This window comes from Pseudorca crassidens, chromosome 5, assembly GCF_039906515.1.
Source record: "Pseudorca crassidens isolate mPseCra1 chromosome 5, mPseCra1.hap1, whole genome shotgun sequence".
NCBI lineage: Eukaryota > Metazoa > Chordata > Mammalia > Artiodactyla > Delphinidae > Pseudorca > Pseudorca crassidens.
The window spans coordinates 104,025,770-104,050,295 of NC_090300.1; the positions used below are offsets into that span (position 1 = coordinate 104,025,770).

The 24,526-nt window shown below is 38.6% G+C and overlaps 1 protein-coding gene across 4 annotated transcripts in view; it reads right to left on the reverse strand.

Moving 5' to 3' along the window:
* EPHA6 (EPH receptor A6) overlaps positions 1-24,526 on the reverse strand; it is an 877,027-nt gene that overhangs the window by 49,973 nt on the left and 802,528 nt on the right. For all 4 annotated transcript variants that reach the window (XM_067739161.1, XM_067739159.1, XM_067739160.1 and 1 more), the window contains one exon: positions 1,256-1,405. In XM_067739161.1, coding sequence (XP_067595262.1) covers positions 1,256-1,405 — 150 coding nt within the window. The remainder of the gene's footprint in view (positions 1-1,255; positions 1,406-24,526) is intronic.

The following is a 24,526-nucleotide window of genomic DNA, read 5'->3' on the forward strand; positions in this document are numbered from 1 at the left end:
CAGTGGAGGAAAGGCTGCTGATTATGGCATACTCTGTACTTAAGGGCAAATGTTCTGCAGGACCGAGCCACCTGGCTTTGTGTTTTGATGATGTGCTTTAAAGAGCAAGATTGAGCAGTGTTTTATGACCTTGAACTTGCTGCCATGTAGGTTTCTGGACCTGGTATCCTCTGCAGAGTCAGTAGGCACCCACAGGACTGAGCAGGACTCAGCTTCTAAAGTAACACTCCAAGGCAGGGAGAAACAATAGCCATGGTGAGCTAATCAAAACCCAGTCTTCTCTGTGTCTGGCATTCAAAAGGGATAGACCTTCTCTGTCACTGAACAAACCCTTAAGATACTTGGATAACTTGAGGCGGGGGTAAAGTAATGAGTGTGAGGTGTGGAGGGGAGGCTGAAGCAATTGAATGGAAAACAGAGAAGAGATGTGACAGGAGTTGACCGTGTTTAGGGATTTTTCTATAGCCATATAGTCTTTGTTTCCCCTTATGAACATTCAGAAACCCAGTAGAGCTGACTTCCCATTGCCATTGTCTCAGAAACCATTCGATACTTGGAGGAAGCAAACGAGTAGACAAAGTCTCAATTCTGGGATGAGGGAGTGGGATATTAAAATATATTTGCAGCTCTGACAGCACGTTTACTTGCATTGTCAGGATCCTAGCATATTTTGACTACCGTCTCTACTACCTTGGACAGTCCATAGAGGTCAAATGTGTGTTAACTATCCTGTTCTATAGTATTATTAGCCACCAAGGTAATTTTTACAGATAAAACGGAAACAAAACAGATTGCAAAGAGGGTCATGTATCTCAAAAGAACCATACGACATGACTCATATTGATAATACATTGCCTGAAAGCATTCAATCTTTTTCTACTAAGGGATATCTAGTCTAAATTAGTTTGCCCTTTACAGTGGTACATTAAATTGCTCTAAGGAAGAAATGAAAAGTAAACATTATTCACTGTTTTTTGTTTTAGGCCAAGGCTATTGCATAAGCACAGTCACACTACCTTAGAGTGATATATGTGGAAGTATCAGATGTAAGACACAGATCAGGTACTTACGTGACAAAGTCCATCAGCTGGCCCTTATGACACCAGATACAGCTCAGAGTGAAAGGCTGCCACAGACCCTGACAACTCTCAGGAAGATAAGGGCTAATTTGAGTGAGGGCAAAAGGCATATTTCCCCATCAATGCTAATATGTCTGCATTCATAAAACGGCAGTTTAACTATGGGTGGCACTTACGTCTTGGTTAGACATTTCCCAGTAAGGTCTCTCTCCATAGGACATGACCTCCCACATGACAATGCCATAGCTCCATGCATCACTTGCCGAGGAGAATTTTCTGTAGGCAATAGCTTCTGGGGCTGTCCACCTTATGGGTATTTTCCCACCCTGGAAAACAAATTGGAGACTTTTTCAGTTGGGTCACAAGTGTATTAAAGATTGAAGTGGCATTGCAATTAAATATATTTTATTAGAAAGACCTAAACACTGCACTGGCATTTTAAATAAAAAGAAACCAGAATAATGTTAAAATGTCAGAAATATATTTTCTATAATAGTTATTCAGTGAAAACAGCTTTAATGGGAAAGAAGTCACACTTCAGAAATATTTTATTTCATTCATTAGAGAAATTTATTTTATCTTTAGAATCACACAATTAAATTCACTATCATGCCATTTGAAGAATGTTCCAGATTATAGGACATTAAAGCTAAATATCATTCAACATTCATTAAACATTGTATTGCATGTATAAATAATAATGATAATAAGTTCTAACTTAATTGAAGTCAAATGGTTAAATACAGAATTGAGACTTTTCTCTAAACAATTTAACGTTTATCAGAACTTTATTTCCTTTCCCTTTTGCTCTTTTTCATCTGCTACGATTACGTTTCTTTGAAATTTAAAAATCCTTGAACATTATACAAAAGCCCCTGAAAAAGATATCTTCCTTAGAACTCTTTAGTCTATATTCTTGTTCTATGGTCAAGTTAACATTTGAACATATTAAAGAGACTAAATTGCATGAATTTAGTCTATACTGTTCAGGTACTAAAGTCTGCTATTGCGTTATACTTATTTTTTATCAACACATTACATTTTATCTCTCAAAACACTCTATAAGTCCCTTCTTACTGTAATGACAGGAATAAAACTATTTACGCATTTGATTTACAATTTTTGAAATCTGCAGCTCTGAACAGCAAGTTGAGCGAAGGAGAGCAACCCTGGCGCCACTAGATGGCGGAAGAGTACAACGAGCGGCTCCCAGACGGCGGTCTCCTACCGCGCGGAGAGGGCTTCTGTTCCCAGCAAATGATTTTCGACAGTCAGAAAACCCACCACGATGGAATTGTTTCATCATTATCATCACTTTCAGGACCACAATCATCTGATCACCCGCTGTGCTCAAAGTCTGGTGTTAGGGTGAGTGGGGTGGAGGGAAATAAAGGGTGCATTCTCTGGCCCTTGAGGAATTTAGGGCGAACATCTTTTAAGAGGAAGCCGTTAATCGAGTAACCGAAACACTACTTATTTAGTAATCTAAACGCCACTTACTTGAAGGGAAAAGAGATTCACCCGAAATAGGAATAATTCGGTTTCACAAGGCAAATGAGAACATTAACAGAACCTCACTTTAAAGACTTGTGGCAAGGAATTCTTAAAAGGAACCTTGGGGGAAAATACCTTGAATTCAGTCCCCTCTTTTTACAGGTGAGCTGACTGAGCCCAAGGTTTAGAGATTTAGAGACTCTTCCCCACACTGTTAAGCACATAGTGTCAACTAATGTTATCATAGTAGTATTGTGGAACATTGATATAAAGATGCAAATATTTCAGCATGGGGGGAAAAGTTGGGCCAAACTAACTTTCATGTTTTAACACAGAGTATCTATAACCGTATAGCACAGTAGTATAACAGAAGGGAGCCTGAAACCTGGGGTTTTCACCTTTTGGGGCAGCACCAAATTAAGAGCAGGAAGTTAAATTTGCAAAGTTGGTGATGGAAGTTTAAGAGGGTGGTGAGTCCGGGAAGGGGAGGATTCATTCTTAAACCCGAAGTAGAGTTGCCAGATAAAATATAGGACCCACAGTTAAATTTGAATTTCAGATAAATAACAAATACATTTTTTTGTGTATTAGTATGTCCCATAGAGGAATTATTTTTTGGTATAAGTACATCCCAAATATTGCACGAGACATATTCATACTAAAAAGATATTCATTGTTTACCTGCAATTCAAATTTAACTGGGCATCCTATATATATATATATATATATATATATATATATATATATATTTTTTTTTTTGCGGTACGCGGGCCTCTCACTGCTGTGGCCTCTCCCGTTGCAGAGCACAGGCTCCAGACGCGCAGGATCAGCGGCCATGGCTCACAGGCCCAGCCGCTCCGCGGCATGTGGGATCCTCCTGGACCAGGGCACGAACCCGTGTCCCCTACATCGGCAGGCGGACTCTCAACCACTGCGCCACCAGGGAAGCCCCGGGCATCCTGTATTTTTATTTACTACACTTGTTAACCCTTAACCCAGGGCATTAAAAAAATTCAGAAATGGGAACATGGTAAATGATCCAACAGAACACAGTGTTCTGAAAAAACTAGGTGGTCTATGCCGCAGGAGGGACAAGGCTATTCCGACTTGTGTTCGTGCACTCGCACCGCAGCAGCCTTTGTTTTAGTGTGTGTTGTGGCTGAAGCTCCTCGGGCTTGTGGCCCTGCTTTCTGAAGCCACTTAAGTCAGGCTCAGGCTTCTTTCAAATATGGAAGCCACACTTCCAGAGAATAAATACCAAATCTGTAAATGTGACCTCAGAGCTGATGCAAGAGCAGCAGTCTCATCGAGCATTTCTGAATCTGGATATTTCTTGGTCTCTTCTGGCAAACAGTACGTGGAAGTGTGACTTGCTAGTCTGCTGGGCTCTTCCTTTGCTAAATAAATCTTTGTGAGTTCTATTGAGACAGGCTAAAGAACGGAGTTCAGGGTTATTTTATGTGCATTCACTTATAAATGACATCTCATATAAATGAGTCACATATAAATTTATATTTCCTATAACTATCGCATATAAATGATAACTTTATCACTTTCCTTCCTAAGATTTTACTTTTTTCCTCAAGGGGAATATATTACAGAATGTTTGATTAATAAGCATTGCTACATGTTATGGACTGAATTGTGTTCCCCCCAGAATTCATATGTTGAAGCACTAACCTTCCATGTGACTGCAATCTGGAGCTAGGGCCTTTGAAGAGGTAATAAAATTAAATGAGGTCACGAGGGTGGGCCCTAATCCAATATGACTGGTGTCTTTCTTAGAAAGTGAAGAGACACCAGAGGTGTGCAGCACAGGGAAAAGGCCGTGTGAGGACACAGCAAGAAAGTGACCACCTGCAAGCCAAACAGAGAAGTCTCAGGAGAAGCCCAAACTGCTGATACCCTGAATTTGGATGTCCAGACTCCATAACTGTGAAAAATAAATTTTTATTATTTGAGCCACACAGTCTATGGTATTTTGTTATGACATCCCTAACAGACTAATACACTACCCCCATTAAAAAAATCAAAATTTTTTCCCTAAGTTGAGCAACAATGCAAAAAGGACGGTACATCTTTATTTCAGATTTTTTCCCCAAGTGTCATATTGTAATGGAAAGTGTGAGTTAGAATAAATCTTAAAATATTAAGTATGAAAAATTGGCACAGAAGTTTTAATGTAGGAGATACTATTCTCATTAAGAAAAACGCATGGTAACATGAACCTGACAGTATGCACAAACTGCAATAATTCTGAGCATATATGGGATGGAGATAAGAAAGCATTCAAATTTTTTTTCTAATGGGAGGATCTATACTAGATATAGTTTATATCTAAGTGCAAGATGAGACAGAAAGGAAGATGTACTTGAGATTACTGTATGGTCTGTACTGTCTTTCCTACTTTAGAGAAAACTCCTACTTTAGTTCTTTAAAAAAAAATTTTTTTTTTAATTGAATGGACCAACAAACTCCTGTGGCTTTATCTCATCTACTTATTTTTGCCCATGATCTTGAATCATAGACAGAGGTAATGCACTAAGGTACTTTTTTTTTTCTCAAAGCGTTAACCACCAGATGTTTGTTTCAGGTTTCAGGAATGAACAAATAGTACTTTAAGTTTGAAATCACAATCATTGTAACATTACATGTTGCTTTGCCATATGTTTGTGAGAAAAAAGAAGTTACCAAAGATACTAATCAAAATGGCTGAATGTAACTCAAAAGTCTTCTCAGTTACTAATACCTCCCTTATGCAGCAAGCTTAATCACTTAGGGAACAAAGGAGAAACAGGAAGTAAGCAAACTGGATATCACTACTGAGAAGTTTGTTAGCAAACCTTTTTTCTGTTTTTCAAGTCATATCCAGAGCTTGATTTCTAATAACTAGGTAGGGAGATTGTAGCAGAAAAAGTGCTAAAGGGGAAACCAGGAGCCCTGTGTGCCTGTAAACTCTATACCCCTCATGGAGTTGTATTATAGTTGTGTTTAACTCACATCTGAGTTTTAGAACTTAATCCTCTAATCTTCAGCAGAGGGAACAATCAATTGAAATATAGTAAGGTTACAGAGGCTTAATACTAAAACCAAATGGAAAAATTCCATTGAGAAAGAAGAACACAATAAAAATCTCATTTCTCATTCAATGGATTTGATGGTTATCTTAAAGGCAAATGTTTTGAATAGACACCAATTTGCCAACAGACTTTCCTTTTATTTTCTCCATCTATTGCTGTAGTACCCAAACTCCAATGAGTATAAAAATTATAGTACAGAAAACATATATACCATGCTTAAAGATTAGTTTAAGGAATTTCTAATGGCAATTTTGACTAAATGATGTTTTTCCTTATGGGCTTTAAATTCTAAGTGAGATGCAGCTCTACCATAATCCATTGAGTGACCATGGGCAAGTCTTAACTCTGAGTCTTCTATTTGAGATATGCAGAATGAAGGGACGTGATTCAATGATCATAAAATAGTAAACTGTAATGAGTTTTAATATTTGCCTACAGTGTCTCAGCTCAGATTATATTGTAAGGAGATAGGCCATATGAGTTGGTACCTAAACTGTGTGAACAGATAGCCTTATGACAGATAGCAAAGGAGACAAGGACACTCTTATATATCCCAGGTCAATGGTCACAGTGATCATCTTGAGTGGTAAGGAAGAGTTAAAATAACCACTTTTGTTTAAGAAGGCAACAGCATGGATAATACCTTTTAGGAAGGTATGGGATGGAACCAATATATTGCCTTTTTCCCTTTTTTTTTTTTTAACTCTTAATAGGTTAAAATACTGTTAATGAGTAACCATTAGTTATTTGGAAAACTCATTATGAGGAAACTTAGTGAAAGGGGCATTAATGTGTTTCCTGAAAGATCACTTTACATTATACTTTCTTGTCAGTGGGATTATCTGTGGCAGAGTGGCCTGGGAGTGCTAGTGGGGGTATCAGCATTTTGGGGTATTCTGCCTCAATTTGTTACGGTGTCCTGGGAAGCCATAGCAAATCACAGAAAGATCTCACAACAGAGTAGTTTTACAAACAACTCTCATTAAGGGGATATTCTTCTTTCTCTTGAGAATTACTGATCTTGAGAAATAAACCCGTCTCTGAGCATCTCTTTGTTGTTTGTATTCCCAAATCAACAAATTAAAATATTATAATGCACAGATATTATCTGGTGCAAATCTTTTAAAATGACATCCCCACCCCCTCTCAGAGGGGCATGGACTCTCTTCCTTCACTGAAATTTGCTGATGTAGGGCAACTTTGGTACTTTGTGAAGTTTTATGCTCTTCTGAAATATGGGGATAATATCTGTCCTTCCTTGAAGAAATACTGAGGACCATGATGCAATGAATTCTTTTGTAAAGAAGAAAGCTTCTCATATTTTGGCTTCTAGGTATAATTTATTAAGGGAATTAAATGAGATAGTACAAATGAAGCATCTCTTAGCTGTCAAAACATGGTAGGCACTCAGCAAATATTATTTGTCTCCTTAATTCATGTATTTAAATTTGTCTTATTTTTGGACCTGCTTGGCTTCCAGCCCAGACCAGCGTCCCAGTTCACTCATCTCGAGTCACTGAGCCATCCCCTACAGTGTCCAGGCTCAGGGGTGATCTTCTCAAACCAGAGGCATCAATTCTGCTGAGGGACAGGCTCTGACTCAGTTCCTATAATTTAGACCCTGTCTTGTGCAGTTTGAGGAAATCTGTGTATCTTGGTCCAGTGAGTTTGGTCCCATGTCTACGTTCCTGCTATTGCCCCACCAGTGACCTTCCAAGACTGAAGACATACCTCATTCCTCTTATTCTTTCATAGGTAGAATTCTGTCATCAAAGAACATTATCCATGGCTGAACATTATCTACGGCACCCAGATTTCTGCCTACAGATGGACCTGCCTGATAATGATTCTCTCTGGATTTCTTTCCTTTTTCTGGGTGTTTCTCTTCTCTTTGTAGGTACAAAAAGGTACAAACCTTTTCCCTCAAAAATGCACATGTAGATACACACAAGACTTTGCATCAGTATCATGGGATTCATAGGTGTTAGACTGAGATACTTTTGCTATAAGCAAAAGACTCTTTTTGGCATAGTATTTTTAAAATGTTAAGTCATTGGTTAAAAATAACCAATTTTTATAGGATAACCAGTACTGTAGAAATCTATGGTAACTAGCATTGTTTTAGGCCACAAACATATGAAATACACCCTTTTAACATTTGTACGTAAAACAAAGACTTCTGAACAGTTGTTTCTTGTTCCTGTGTGGGTATTCACTGAGGTCTCAGGGTCTTGGATTTTATGAATCCAGAACTCACAAACTGTTTGACCTTAGCTGAAATAGGCCTGCAGTTAGGTATTTCATGGCTAAGTCTTTTTTCAAGTGAATCTAAATGCCTTTAGACAGGCCATGGGCTCTCCAGAGCACCACCACGCCACTCTACTATGTCACCAAGTCTTTCATCAGACACACTTGACCTATTTCCAGTGTCCTCCTGGCTCCTGCAGGCATTGTGGTTCCCCCGGCCCTACTCTAACTTTAACCCAATCTCCCTGTTCTGATTATGAAACAGTTATCTACTTCTGAAATTTACTTACACCGTGTTTTTCATAAGCAATAGGGCAGGTGAGAAATGACTTCAAATAAACATGAGTAGCTAACTCCTCGTCAGCTTCGTTTTCCACTCTCTAAAAAAAATTCTTAACTATGGAAAGACTTTCTCATTTTTCTTGCCTCACACCATCTACCTAAAACTGCAGTCCATTTTATTCACTGTCTAAATGTATAAACAGCTCAGTGAATGCTAATTTTTTTTGTTCCTTTAATGCAGTGGTGCTTATCGTGCTGCTCAAAGCCTCAAGAATTAGAATCCTTTACCTGCTTTCTCTTAAATTGCTCCCTAAAATAATTCACTGCCCTCTATTTCTCAGTACCCTCTTTCGATGAGACTATAGATGCTACATCATTAAGTGAATAACACTATTCTGGGGGATATCTGTTAAATTAGATTTTCTTCTCCATTTTATAAGGTAGATGAAGTAGGACACAATGTTACTATTGTGTGAGAATTAATCATATACATTATTATGAGAATTGTCATTGTATCTGAGTGTAGGTAACCACTGACAGGAAAGGCAATTAAAAAAAACCAATGTATCATTCATTATGATTTTACAAATATACTGTATGGTAAGGTCCCACGAGGATAGCTGATACTAACAGAGTTAAAAAAACACTCCTACTCTTCTCTGGACAGTAGCACTCTTCCTTATGTCACTCCTCTCTCCTCTCTCTCTCTCTCTTTTCATTTTAATCCAGTTCTTCAGAAGCCTAGCTACCCCCTACTTCTTCCCCAGTGTACTTTAATGAAGTTTTCTTAACGTTTTCATCTATAGTTTTTATGGCAAAGACCTATGGAAATTAGCATAGAAGTAATAGTTTTCTAAAAATGTCCCACATAAATCATAAAGGGGAATAAAGGATTAATTATTTGGGGCCATTAATATTGAGACATTTAAGACATTAAACACTAATATATCAAACGATAATATAATTCTTTATGCGTATAACACTTGAGTGTTTAAAAGCATTTTTGTCTGAATAGCCTCAAACTGATGTTTGAGGCCACTAAAGAGCAAATACTTTGCTTTCTTATCAGTTGTCCTGTGAGAATAATAATAAGCACTGATTAATACTTATACCATCCATCTCCATCTACAGTTGGGTGCTCTTTATTTGGGGAGAAAATTCAGATCCTGTCTTTAGGAAAAAAGATTGCATAAAATGAGGTATGTCTGTATTTATACTAGTATTATTTGGAAACCCTGTTTGAAAAAAAATATTCAGAAAGGATGGACAAAGCGTTTAGGACTCCGGGGCATACACAGTGGTGATTCTCATAAGCCCAGGGGTGCCTGCTTTGGAGCGAAAGTGTACAATGTGGAGGGAGAAAGTGACTGTGAAGCAAAACCCCTGGCTTCTAATCTCCCTTTTTACCGTAATTTGTCGTGTGATCTTGGGCAAGTTGCAGATTCTCTGTAAATTGAGGGGTTGGACTGTGTGATCTTGCAGTTCATGTGACGTTTAATACTCTATGATTTGTCAAAACACGTAATACCCCAGTGAGTTAAAACAGAAGGGACCACCTCCACTTCTGCCTGAGGAAACGTAGCAGAAAGGGTTAGTGCCGAGCTCAGTTGCTCCCTGTGTCACTGTTACGCCCACAGGCACTTTATACATTAAATCAGACTCTTCTTGACAGATCCACAGTGCTCCGACTGAACATATCTGAGAAGCAGGTCTTCTCTTGTAGCTGTCGCATGCAGTGTTGTGCTATGTCAGTTCAGAGAGGAACCGTGACCTCAAATTACCCATTTTCAGAAAGGCTAGTTCTGAGCGTAACCTGAACAGGCGAGGCAAGATGACATAATGACATCTTTAGGGGCAGTCTGTTTGGGACCAGCTACTCAGACCGATGAACACTCAACAGAGGAGAGGGCACAGTCTTCTGAAAGACTGAGAGAGCTTTGCTCGGTGGGAAGGACAAGGCTGAGGGGCTCACATCCAAAGGTGGGTAAGAACTTGAGAAAAATCTGGAAGTACCTGGAACTGGAAATACCAAAACAAGGTTTAATGTAAATCAATTCTATTTTAAAGGTAGACTTTGGCTGAGAGAATAATTAAAATGCTAGTATTCCCAATAAGTTTTAAAGTTGGGATAAAATGATTAAAATATGGAGAAAAGGTTTCTTATATCTTCAGGTTCTTAGTAGAGCCAATTTATACAAACCTTTGTTCATTCCATTGTTCCAGCGTGGAATGCTGTCTTGTCAGTTTTTCCTCCGGTGCTATTTTGTCCATGACTGAAGTGATTACTTCTCTTCTGCCTGCCTATAACCCCCGGTGTCTTCTTGCTTCATTTGGCATTTACCAACACATACCTTCTATGTACTCTCTGGCTTTTTAAATTGTGAATGTACTGTCTTCCCAGAAAGGTTATAAAAATCTTGGAGGGGCCTTTATTCTTCTTTGTAATCTACTTTATAGTATTTAGCATGGTGCTTTGATTACAGTAGGAATTTAATGATTATTTGCCGAAGGGATGACTGGAAGGGATGAATTAGGCAAATCAGGTAAAATGAAAAGCACAGTCTCGGAACCATACTGTGTAAGTGGAATTCAAAGTTCCCTTCTTCGTTCCTTCTTAGTCATCATTACGAACTTTGTTAATGATAAGGAAAATAAAGGAAATTTCCCACTCGAAATTTTCAGTTGATAAAGGGCATTGCCCAGAGAGGTGCTGAAGGTGGCATGATCAAACATTTTTTCAAAACACATCTCACGTGCCAGGGCTTGAGATCACAAAGACATCCTCCCTGCCCTCAGGGAGATCATGTTACAGTAGGAAAGACACCGACTTAAACAAATAATGGCAGCACAGAGGGTAGGGGCTCTGACAGAAGTCTGTACAAGATGCATCTGGCAGCAAAAATGGAGGGTCAGCTGTTTGGGATGGTTATGGGCAGAAGCAGAAAAGCGTCCTAATAAAGGTAATGTTTTCGACAGAGTTAAAAGAAAAGTAGGAGTTTGATGAGTGAGACAAAGAGGCCAGGGCCTCCTTTCAGAGAGAACAGTGAGTTCCAAGCACAGAGGGGTGGAACAGCATAATATGTTCCAGGAATTGCAAGTTGTCTAAAACTGCTGTCCATTAGAGTCCAAGGAGGAAGCCAGTGGCCGTGAAGTTGGAAACAACAATAGCCATGTCACTGAAGGCTTGGTTAGACATTTAAAGTGGTAGGCGATGGGGCTTCATAATGGCACCACAACCTGAAATGTGTTCCTAGTAAACAGGATTTTACAATTAGGATGCATCTGTCATGGTTTCTGTATGCAAAATTATACACAAGTTGGTTTGATTTGTTTATTTATTTTCACCCTAATTTTGTTGTGGCTTAAAGATCTGCATCACATGGTAAAAAGATGCTGTAAATAAGTCAAAAAAAGTTTTTTAAGTATAAGAGATGACAGGGATCCTAAACGTCACTTTTGACCTTTTGCACTAAATGTCTAATAAAAAAATGAAATTACTTTTAATTTTGGCAGAATCACCTGCAATAAGTGTGTGCAACCATGCATCATACCAAGCAGGTTGAAAGGTCTAATTTTACTTGCATAACATATTCACTGTCTTACAGCAGATTTTCCCAGTGAATAAATTTTGGAAAATCAATGCTTTTAGAATAAGCTTCCAGCTTGTTTTGCTCAGGCTTAAATATATCATTTGGGTTCTGAAGCCTTGTTCATTGTGGACAGCAGATGGGTCTGGAGGACATCGCTGGAACGCTGAATGGCATAACGTGACAACATGGATGTACTTGCTACAGGTAGAATGAAGCAAGGAACCATCTCTACCACCTTCAAATAATATCACAAAGGCAAAGTTTTAAATGAACGAGAGCCTATCTAGTTGTGGGTGGGGCCTTTTAAGAGATCAACTTGAACTTTTATGAGCCCTTTCCATTTTACCTTGAATGTCTCCTCGTTCTTTCTTATTTCACTCTTTACACTCTTCTCGACTTCATTTTTGTTTCTTCTTTTGTTCTCTACTGTCCTGTTTTCTTTTACTGTCCTTGCCAACAAATATTTGTTGTGTGTTCAGAATACAATTTGAACTTTGACTTCACTTGATTCTTTGCTATTTTTTCAGAGCTTAGAGATGAGTCTGAGCATAATAGATACTCTATTAATATTAAAGGAGTTGGAGATATAGCATAAGATCATGACAGTGCTTATCATCTAGTGGGTGACACGTATTAAAGGATGTTATGAAATATGACAGATGCCATGATAGGGGACAGTCAGGGAAGGCTTTCAAGAAAAAATGATGTCTAGGCTTGGACCTTATGGAAGATTGGAGTTAGATGAATAAAAGAAAGGAGATCAGGGATGGGGGGAGGAAAGACTGGTCCAGGCAGGGAAAAGAGCAGGTACACAAGAGAGAGTATAACAGATTTATAGGTACTGAGAGAATTCGAGTGCAATTGGAGAGTAGAGTGTGAGATGAGGGAGTGGGGAGAGAGAGAGGCTAGAGAAGTCAGCAAGGCAGTGATCACGAAGGGCTTAAAGATCAGGAAGGATTCTTAAGGCATTTAAAGGATCTGAACCTTTTCTTTTGGCAATGGAGAGCCATTGAAAGACTTCAAGCAATGGGGTGATCAAAATAGGGGTTTTGTTTTGTTATTTTTAGATCACTTTGGCTGCACTGTGGATGGGGAATAGGGGACAGATAGAGGCAAGAGCAGAAACAGGAACATCTTGCCATCTCTAGGAAGTTAGTAGCATTACTCAATAATCCTATAATAGTCACATACAGCACCAAATTTTTATACATTAAAGACATCTATTTCAATTTCTGATTAGTTATTTGCCATGTTCCAGAGAATACTAGGATGACATTTACTCTTCTTAACATATCCAAATGGAGAGTCCATATAAATTATATGTAAACAAAGTTGAGGGAAGAATATTCAAAAACTAATTTTGTAAAATTCTCAAGGACCATCCTGAAGCATCATTTATACACACTTTAAATTTATTTATTAGGGAAAATCCTCTAAGGACCTACTAATTAGACTAGGATGATTTCTTATGATATTTAAAATTAATAATGCTATGTTTAAAAACATTCTACCTTTTCCCTATTTAATCCATAGTGATTTTTGTGTGCTTTAGTCTATATTAAATTCATAGTTTAAGCAGTTTATCTGAAGGGAAGAAGGACAAATGTCCAACTTTTTGGATTTTTTTTCTCACATATATGTGTATGCTAGGTAGAAGAAAGAAAATTCACTCAGAAAGGTTGTTTTCCAGTGTTGTCATTTATGAAATTCTATAGGATCAATTTTTAGTTGTTTTTCCCCTTCTGACAACAAATTTGCTCAGGGGAAAAGACTTCACATGGGCTCAATGTTATACTCCAGAGGAATAAACTGAAGGTCAAGTTTCTGAAGCAATTCAAGGCATCAAAAACTGTGGTTATGGTTACCATAAGCTTCATCCATCATTTAAACACAAAAGAAGATGATTTATTCGATTGTATTTTTGACATGGTGGCTTTCATCTATACCCTTGGTTTTAATTTTTTTTTTTTTTTTTTTTTTTTTTTTGCGGTATGCGGGCCTCTCACTGTTGTGGCCTCTCCCGTTGCGGAACACAGGCTCCGGACGCGCAGGCTCAGTGGCCATGGCTCACGGGCCCAGCCGCTCCGCGGCATGTGGGATCTTCCCAGACCGGGGCACGAACCCGTGTCCCCTGCATCGGCAGGCGGACTCTCAACCACTGCGCCACCAGGGAAGCCCCCTTGGTTTTAATTTTATGTTTTGTTTTGTTTTTTAGTTCACTGGTGATTTTAAAGCCAGTGTTGGTTGGAAAGCTTTATGTGATGTGCAAGTTGCTATATATTCAGTACTGCTTGTCATATTATTGCTCTAAGTAAACATCTTTCACAGCATTAAACTTGTTTTCATATCTTTCTGGTAAACAAAACTGAACTTAAAGCACAGCTATGATAGTTCAGGAAGAAAAAATCTACTTGTAGAAAAATACCTGAGATGTTAAACCCAAAATACTATTTAAAAAATAACATCTTAATCTGCAGGAAAGCTCCTTTCATTTGAGGATGGCTATGCTCATATTTTTTCATTTGAAACACGAGCTTGATCATCTCCAATTAGTCTTGGGTAGGATTTTGCTAACAGTCCACAACCAGAACGATTTGGCCCAGTTTTACATTATTGACAGGCTCTTCCCCAATGGCTTCTTCCCGGAACCTAGCGGAAGTTTCATGCCAGCGTTGTAGTGCGCTAGCGTCGCTGTCAGCAAGGCTTCCCCAGGGCTGACTGCTTTCTGTCTGACTTCAGCCAGTGCTGTCAATCTTTCACTTTCATGAGCCCTAAAATGATTCCACCCCCCCTCTCCTAAGTATCTCTTAAAAAGGAAAGATTAACTTTTATAATTCAAGGAAAAAGAGACGTCTTACATTTAGTACAGCGGGTGCTCACGTTGATGATGATAAAATGGGGATGATAGCTTAACTGTATTAAACTTGGATATATTCATTTAGGACTTTTTAATTTGAAGAGAAAGTCCTAGAGGTTTTAGTCATTCACTGTGTTAAATGATGGAGTTTATGATCTAACTGGTTAAAAAACATAATGTGATTCAATCAACCCATGGGAGTTAAAGCCAGGATGCCTTGCATGCCACCGTCTAAAAGTATAACCATTGGAATGACAATAATAAGAGAAAGAGTGATTAGGTTGCTGTACCCATTATGTCACAGAAAAATGCTAAAAACTCATCATTTTTAGGAATTATAATAAGAACTATATTACATTTAAAATAAATGGAAAAAAATCTACTAAAAGTTTCTCTCTTCGCTTAGATTTATAAGTCAGGGCTCTTAGGGTTTAAATTTTTGCTGAAACATGCTGCGACTCTTCTTGGAAGCATCATGTTTCTAAGAAAATTCAAAACTCCACACTTTTATCCCTTTTCTAAATATTCATCTATTTTGAACAGATGCTTAGTTTCCAAAAGTATTATGGAATTTAAATATTGCATCCATCTTTTTTTAAAATAAAACTTTCTCATTTTGTCCAATGGAAAATTTCAGTAAGTAATAAAAAAATCCTCATTAGTGTTTCCCTTGTACCAAATCACTTCAGCAGTAAAGGAGAAAAAGTTTTCTCTATTCTAATACACTGATCTTCACAAAGGTTGAAAGATAATATCTCATAAAAATGCATAGCTTTGACCCTCAAAATCTGTGTAAGTGAAAGGGGAGTGTATATTTCTGAATGCTAAAATCTGTACTACAATCATATTTTCTTGGCAGGCTGATTTAAGGAGCTCTATATGACAGTCAAGTTATACTATCCTTGACAGTACAACTGGGTGAAAAAGATTCAGATCTGTTTTTATATTTAATTGGAGTGTAACGGTCAGACTGTCAGAGCAGGATACTCTTGCCAGCTGTCAGGATGGGCTACTTTTGAGAACACTGAACTAGGAATGTAGATACTTTACATTATTTTCAACTTGACACTCAATTTATATATTTGGGGAAATGGCTAGGTATCTCTATAGAATATTTCTACCACTTATCATTTAAGGAGTTGACTGCATTACACTTGATGGGGGATGGAAAAGAAGGAGGAAGGGATTACACGTAAATGTGAATGTCAAATAAGTATAAATTATACTGTACAACAGTCAAGAAGGTAGGTAATCATTATCGGACAAATACAAATGGTAATATTAAATTTTACTATTTAAAATGAAATTATATATGCAGATGGTCTATGATTGTGAGAACCATGTTAGACTATCAAAATACACAATAAATTATAGAATTTTTGTATTTGTTGCTAGTCTGAAATATATATTAAATATCAGATATAATAAGTGCTCAATAAATTTTTGCTAAAAAAACATCACTAGCTGTCAGTGTACTCTAATTCAGGAAAATTAGTAACTGAATGACTTGTCTGGCCCTTTAATCTGATTCTCTGCCCTCATACCCTCTGATCTCCCCAAGAAGGAATACTCAGCCATCACTAGCATACAGGCTCTTTCTTAAGCTCTGGGGCCACTACTACCCCCATACAAGGACTTCTTGACCCTAAAATCCATTAGCTGTGACTAGCACAGTTTGCTTGTCTTCCTGGACTACCCTTCATGACCCGCTGCCAGATGCTCTGGATACTATGCTCTGCTCACCAACAGGGAAACCCTTTACTTTACCCTATGACACAACCCACCTGCCTCCTGGCCTTTGACCCGTGATGTGGCCTGTGCGAGGTTTCCTAACGTTCTTTTCCTTCCTAATGCCTTTTGCACTCTGCTCCCTGCTGTGTGAGGCCTGGCCTGCCATGGTCTACCACCAATGGAATACTGGCTCTGAAAACCCACATCTTTTCAGAATCGTTTTTCTAAAAATCCATTTGTTGTCGTTGGATTATAATATGCAGTACTAAATATTTTGTGATATTGAAGAAAATTATATATATAATATACATATTTGTATGCATATCTTGTATACATGTATTGTGTGTGTGTGTGTTTGCATTTCTTTTTCCTCTATATCCCACACTTAGATGTTGTCATATGTTAAAGTTGAAGGTTCTTTCTTAGTGGCCTTGACTTTTGATATTCTGTTCAGCTGAGTTGAAGAAGCTGATTTCCTAAAAGTTTCATAAGTATTAGGGAATGTATCAGCTTCTGTCAGTCTCATCTGCCTCGTGGACCATTGATGCCACCCCTGAGGGCTGACCGGGCCCTTACCTTGGGAATGCCAAGTCCATCTCCACGCATTCAGTTCCATCAGTGATAGGCTCAGAATTTGTGACTTCCACCACTCTGGACTTGAAAGATACACCACACTGAAGAATGTGAAACCTGACATCTCATGTGGTCATTGAAGGTGCCAGTTCACTCAACTTGGAAACACGGGGGAATTAACTCAGAATACGGTGAACACTGGCCAACGGAAACAGCAGTCAGGAAGGAGTTGGACAGAGAAATTCCTCCTTCTTCCTTCTTGCCATGAATGATTTCAAGCATGGTTTCTCCATGCAACCCATCTGGAGAAGCTTTGCATGGTTAGTGGACACGTCTCTCAATCGCTTTTTTTCATGGTCCGTGTGAAGAAGCAGCAAGCACAGAGGTCTGTTGTGGCATCTCTCCACATTCTTCTTGTCTCACCTCTGTTCTCCCTCTGTCTAGATGCTCTGGTTGGTACCTCCCAAATAAAGCCTCATCATTTTTTTTTTTTTGCGGGCCTCTCACTGTTGTGGCCTCTCCCGTTGCGGAGCACAGGCTCCGGACGCACATGGCTCAGCTGCTCCGCGGCATGTGGGATCCTCCCGGACCGGGGCACGAACCCGTGTCCTCTGCATCGGCAGGTGGACTCTCAACCACTGCGCCACCAGGGAAGCCCAAGCCTCATCATTTTAAATTCTTTTCTGAGGCTCTGTATTCTTGGGAACCTGGGCTACGACAGTTGCCACAGAATTAATATTTCTGCCATCCCTTGAAAATTGAGGGTATTTGTTCTAGTCAAATGCAAGTTCAGACAAAATATATTGATATTTAGTTAAATGCTTACCTGAACGTGTGTTAGAGTAAATTGTGGCATAAGAGAAATAGCTGCAAAAGGGATTTTCATGTGTTCTAGACATTCCTTGGTTTTTCTGTGAGGCATAGTGTTTTCTTCCAGGCCTTGTGTTCTTGCTAAGTTTCAATTTCTGAGTTGCATTTGGGAACTGCATATCAGGATCCTTTTTGTGTGTCCTACACTTCTCTATTTACTATCCAGGACAGTAAAGTGTAGAGGTTAAGAGCTCAGGCTCTCAGGTTGTACTGCTTAGATCTGAATCCTGCCTCTGCTACTTAGGAGCTGTGTGCCCTTTGGCAAATTTCCTTACCTCTCCATACCTCAATTTTCTCAGCTGTAAAGAGAAGCTAATGACAGTAACTTATAGAGACGTTTTGTAGATTAAAGAAGAGAATGCATCTAAAATGCTGCGACAGTGCTTAGCTCATGTAAGAGTAATTATTAGTATTATTTCTCATATTTAGTCTCTACACTAAACACTGTGCAGGATACACTCATAAGAAAAATGTCTGTCATTTCAAAAGGGGAAACAAGTGCTATATCTGTTATGTATTCTTTATCTCCACCAAGAGGGAAGGCATCACAGTATCAATATTTGTTGCTAATTGTAAGTATCTGCAGAGAGTGAGGGGGAATAAACTAGCTCTCCAGTGGAACACCCTGAAGTATATGCTTCTGAAATCTACTGTCTATATACACCTGGGTATTCTCTTCTAGTGCTATGAAGAGAACTCCACATGTGTCAGAACTCCCAGAATTTGATCCTGTTCTCACAACCATAAGAAATGCTTTTCTCATGGCATTTTCCTCACTGGCTGTGTAACACTAGGTCACTGAAACTTTTGGGGAATCACTCTGCTCATCTGTAAATGGAAGATAATAATTCCTCATGGGTTTATTTACTCATCATGAAGCATTTATTGCCAGACACTGGGCTGGAACCTGTGGACACAAAGATAAATAAGGCCCAGATCCTGTACTCAGTTTACTTACTACTAATAAAAACAGTTGTCACCATTTTCAGTCAAAGAAAATGAAGATCAGAAAAGGCAGGCAGGAAAACTATCCAGGGCAACGTGGCCAGCAAACGTGCCAGATCTAAGACTTGGATGCAGGCCTCTGCCTTCAAACCAGTGATATTTCCGTTACATAATTCTGCTTTCCTTTTGTCAACATTCAATAAAGTATTATGAATAAAATATTCTATAAATGTAAAGAGCTTTACATATTAACTTTATTGCATTATCCTGAAACATCATTTCACCTTTTTAAGCACTAAAGTGTCCTCCTTCAACTTTTAGAGGCAAAAGACAAGTAGAGGTAAATTTCCCACAAGGAAGAAGAATTTGTAGGTGGCAAAACAGTTTCACAAAAAACCTTTACGTCAAGAATTAGATTGTGAAGCAGCTTGCTTGTCACTAACTTCTTTTCTTCTTAAGACAATGACCATTTCTTTATTAGTAAGTAAATGAATAAAAGAAACATACACACTGGCTATTTTTAATGCTTTGCTATTTTCTTAAAAATTCATTAATAATTTAACATGTTTAAATTTAAATGAAATAAACATAATTTAATGATAATTCATTTAACATGCCAATAAAACTAAGGACAGCTGCAGTGTATAAAAGGGGTCAGAATACTCGTTCAACCTATCTTGGGGGTGTTCTTGGGAAGTTTTAAATGGAAGCACTTTGCGGAAGAAGACTGGCAGCAATCTAGCAACGTGTGCGACAGATTGACACAATGATTGCTGGGATGCAGAGTGCCCCACATCCTGTCCGTTCAGTCGAGTATATTAGATGCTTTGGAAATTGATAACACACCTCCAAGCCAAATTGCACACTGACAGGTTGATACCAGCTTCATCATGATCTAACCAGTGGATCCCTGGAAGCACTCTACAACAGGCGGCCCTATTGAAATTGCACACATAAATCAGCTGAAGTAAAAACTCCCTTCATGACCCTGAAACATTTCTTGAGGTCTGGAACACATTCATCTTTTAAGGTTTTTACTACTGACGAAGAGACATACCCACTCGTTCCTAGAAGCAATATACTCTCATATCCTTATCTTTCAGGTTACAGAAAATGGCCCTTATTTTTGTAAAAGGATATTAAAGTAGGGCTCTTTCTATCTCAATTATAGCCAAGGCCCAAAAAGGCCAAGGAGAAAAAAATAATACACAGCAAGTGTCCTACATTACATACCTCTCCTACATTACAACAAGGCTTTATAAGAGAGATTCAAAAACAAAGGAACAAAATCACTGGTTTTGTCACCTGTTGCTCAGTACCCAGATCACTGAAGAGGCTTGGATGGAAATAACTATTTTTGGAGAATGTAGTTGGAGTGTGAGGCACCCCCTTATGTCAAATCTAGTGAGGGACTTGATAGGAACACTGGGAGAATTTTTATTTGCCATTGGAGTTGGGTGGAATACAAGGCACTTGTTTTGATCCATGCCTGGAAAAGCTTACAGGTGAGACACTGGCTGGTTGGTACCTGTTCTAAGGAGAGAACACTGGTATGTAGTTTTAAAAATGAATTTAGGGGGCTTCCCTGGTGGCACAGCGGTTGAGAGTCCGCCTGCTGATGGAGGGGATGCCAGTTCGTGCTCCGGTCCGGGAAGATCTCACATGCCATGGAGCGGCTGGGCCTGTGAGCCATAGTCGCTGGGCCTGTGTGTCCGGAGCCTGTGCTCCGCAATGGGAGAGGCGACAGCAGTGAGAGGCCCGTGTACCGCAAAAAAAAAAAAAAAAAAAAATTAGTATTTAGCGTGAATATAAAACCTACAATTTAGTGCTGTAATCAGGAGCATACACAGTAGAGCTCAGACCACCAAGGCTTGAGTCTTGGCTCTCTCATCTCCAGATCTTGTAACTTTGGTTGAATTAATACCTCCATGGCTCCATTTTTTCATATGTAAAAACGAGGATAATCATACCTTCTCTTCTTGAGAAAGTTGAATAAGTTAATACATGTAAACAATGCACTCCGTAACAGTTAGTTATTGTAATTGTTATAAGCTGTGTTTTCACTAACTGCAGGGCAAAGGAGTCTATCTTTGAATCAGACATGGGCCTTGTGGGATGGGGCCTGCTTGGGTTTTTTTTTCAAAGGCACGTTGCCCAAAAGTGTAAGATGTCATCAGAGAGGTGAACAGCTGGAAAACAGACTAACAAAATGATCATGAGCTCTAAAAGGCACAGACTTTGTTAGTAAATCTTCAGGAAAGATATGTGTAGTGATTGGGAGGAGTCCCCAAAGATGCTATGAAAGTAATGACACAGTTAGTTTTAATTACCCAGGAAGCTCAAATCAATGCCAGATCAAGAGAGTACCAATTAAGTGAGATCTATCCTTCAGCTTACCTAGCCTTCTTCCCATAACCCCTCTGACTATGAATGGGTCAGAGATCTTTTTTTCTTTTTTTTACATCTTTATTGGAGTATAATTGCTTTACAATGGTGTGTTAGTTTCTGTTTTATAACAAAGTGAATCAGTTATACCTATACGTATGTTCCCATATGTCTTCCCTCTTGCGTCTCCCTCCATCCCACCCTCCCTACCACACCCCTCTAGGTGATCACAAAGCACCGGGCTGATCTCCCTGTGCTATGTGGCAGCTTCCCACTAGCTATCTATTTTACGTTTGGTAGTGTATATATGTCCATGCCACTCTCTCACTTTGTCACAGCTTACCCTTCCCCCTCCCCTTATCCTCAAGTCCATTCTCTAGTAGGTCTGTGTCTTTATTCCTGTCTTACCCCTAGGTTCTTCATGACATTCTTTTTTCCTCAGATTCCATACATATGTGTTAGCATATGGTATTTGCCTTTCTCTTTCTGACTCACTTCACTCAGTATGACAGACTCTAGGTCCATCCACCTCACTACAAATAACTCAATTTCGTTTCCTTTTATGGCTGAGTAATATTCCATTGCATATATGTGCCACATCTTCTTTATGCATTCATCCGATGATGGACACTTAGGTTGTTTCCATCTCCTGGCTATTGTAAATAGAACTGCAATGAACATTTTGGTACATGACTCTTTTTGAATTATGGTTTTCTCAGGGTATATGCCCAGTAGTGGGATTGCTGGGTCATACGGTAGTTCTATTTGGAGTTTTTTAAGGAACCTCCATACTGTTCTCCATAGTGGCTGAACCAATTCACATTCCCACCAGCAGTGCAAGAGTGTTCCCTTTTCTCCACACCCTCTCCAGCATTTATTGTTTCTAGATTTTTTGATGATGGCCATTCTGACAGGTGTGAGATGATATCTCATTGTAGTTTTGATTTGCATTTCCCTAATGATTAATGATGTTTAGCATTCTTTCATGTGTTTGTTGGCAGTCTGATTATCTTCTTTGGAGAAAAGTCTATTTAGGTCTTCTGCCCATTTTTGGGTTGGGTTGTTTGTTTTTTTGTTTTTGAGCTACATGAGCTGCTTGTAAATTTTGGAGATGAAAACTTTGTCAGTTGCTTCATTTGCAAATATTTTCTCCCATTCTGAGGGTTGTCTTTTGGTCTTGTTTATGGTTTCCTTTGCTGTGCAAAAGCTTTGAAGTTTCATTAGGTCCCATTTGTTTATTTTTATTTCCATTCCTCTAGGAGGTGGGTCAGAAAGGATCTTGCTTTATGATTTATGTCATAGAGTGCTCTGCCTATGTTTTCCTCTAAGAGTTTGATAATTTCTGGCCTTACATTTAGGTCTTTAATCCATTTTGAGCTTATTTTTGTGTATGGTGTTAGGGAGAGTTCTAATCTCATATTTTTACATGTACCTGTCTGGTTTTCCCAGTACCTCTTATTGAAGAGGCTGTCCTTTCATTGTCCATTCCTGCCTCCTTTATCAAAGATAAGGTGACCATATGTGCGTGGGTTTATCCCTGGGCTTTCTATCCTGTTCCATTGATCTATCTTTCTGTTTTTGTGCCAGTACCATACTGTCTTGATTACTGTAGCTTTGTAGTATAGTCTAAAGTCAGGGACCCTGATTCCTCCAGCTCTGTTGTTCGTTCTCAAGATTGCTATGGCTATTCGGGGTCTTGTGTGTTTGCATACAAATTGTGAAATTTTTCGTTCTAGTTCTGTGAAAAATGCCAGTGGTAGTTTGATAGGGATTGCACTGAATCTGTAGATTGCTTTGGGTAGTAGAGTCATTTTCACAATGTTGATTCTTCCAATCCAAGAACATGGTATATCTCTCCATCTATTTGTATCATCTTTAATTTCCTTCATCAGTGTCTTATAGTTTTCTGCATACAGGTGTTTTGTCTCCTTAGGTAGGTTTATTCCTAGATATTTTATTCTTTTTGTTGCTATGGTAAATGGGAGTGTTTTCTTGATTTCACTTTCAGATTTTACATCATTAGTGTATAGGAATGCCAGAGATTTCTGTGCATTAATCTTGTATCCTGCTACTTTACCAAATTCATTGATTAGCTCTAGTAGTTTTCTGGTAGCATCTTTAGGATTCTCTATGTATAGTATCATGTCATCTGCAAAGAGTGACAGCTTTCCTTCTTCTTTTCCTATTTGGATTCCTTTTATTTCCTTTTTGTCTCTGATTGCTGTGGCTAAAACTTCCAAAACTATGTTGAATAAGAGTGGTGAGAGTGGGCAACCTTGTCTTGTTCCTGATCTTAGTGGAAATGGTTTCAGTTTTTCACCATTGAGGATGATGTTGGCTGTGGGTTTGTCATATATGACCTTTATTATGTTGAGGAAAGTTCCCTCTATGCCTACTTTCTGCAGGGTTTTTATCATAAATGGGTGTTGAATTTTGTTGAAAGCTTTCTCTGCATCTATCGAGATGACCATATGGTTTTTCTCCTTCAAATTTTAATATGGTGTATCACATTGATTGATTTGCATATATTGAAGAATCCTTCCATTCCTGGAATAAACTCCACTTGATCATGGTGTATGATCCTTTTAATGTGTTGTTGGATTCTGTTTGCTAGTATTTTGTTGAGGATTTTTGCATCTATGTTCATCAGTGATATTGGCCTGTCGTTTTCTTTCCTTATGACATCCTTGTCTGGTCTTGGTATCAGGGTGATGGTGGCCTCATAGAATGAGTTTGGGAGTGATCCTCCCTCTGCTATATTTTGGAAGAGCTTGAGAAGGATAGGTGTTAGCTCTTCTCTATATGTTTGATAGAATGCACCTATGAAGCCATCTGGTCCTGGGCTTTTGTTTGTTGGAAGATTTTTAATCACAGTTTCAATTTCAGTGCTTGTGATTGGTCTGTTCATATTTTCTATTTCTTCCTGATTCAGTCTTGACAGGTTGTGCCTTTCTAAGAATTTGTCCATTTCTTCCAGGTTGTCCATTTTATTGGCATAGAGTTGCTTGTAGTAATCTCTCATGATCTTTTGTATTTCTGCAGTGTCAGTTGTTACTTCTCCTTTTCCATTTCTAATTGTATTGATTTGAGTCTTCTCCCTTTTTTCTTGATGAGTCTGGCTAATGGTTTGTCAATTTTGTTTATCTTCTCAAAGAACCAGCTTTTAGTTTTATTGATCTTTGGTATCATTTTCTTCATTTCTTTTTCATTTATTTCCTATCTGATCTTTATGATTTCTTTTGTTCTGCTAACTTTGGCGTTTTTTTGTTCTTCTTTCTCTCGTTGCTTTACGGGCAATGTTAGGTTGTTTATTTGAGATGTTTCCTGTTTCTTATGGTAGCATTGTATTGCTATAAACTTCCCTCTTAGCACTGCTTTTGCTGTATCCCATAG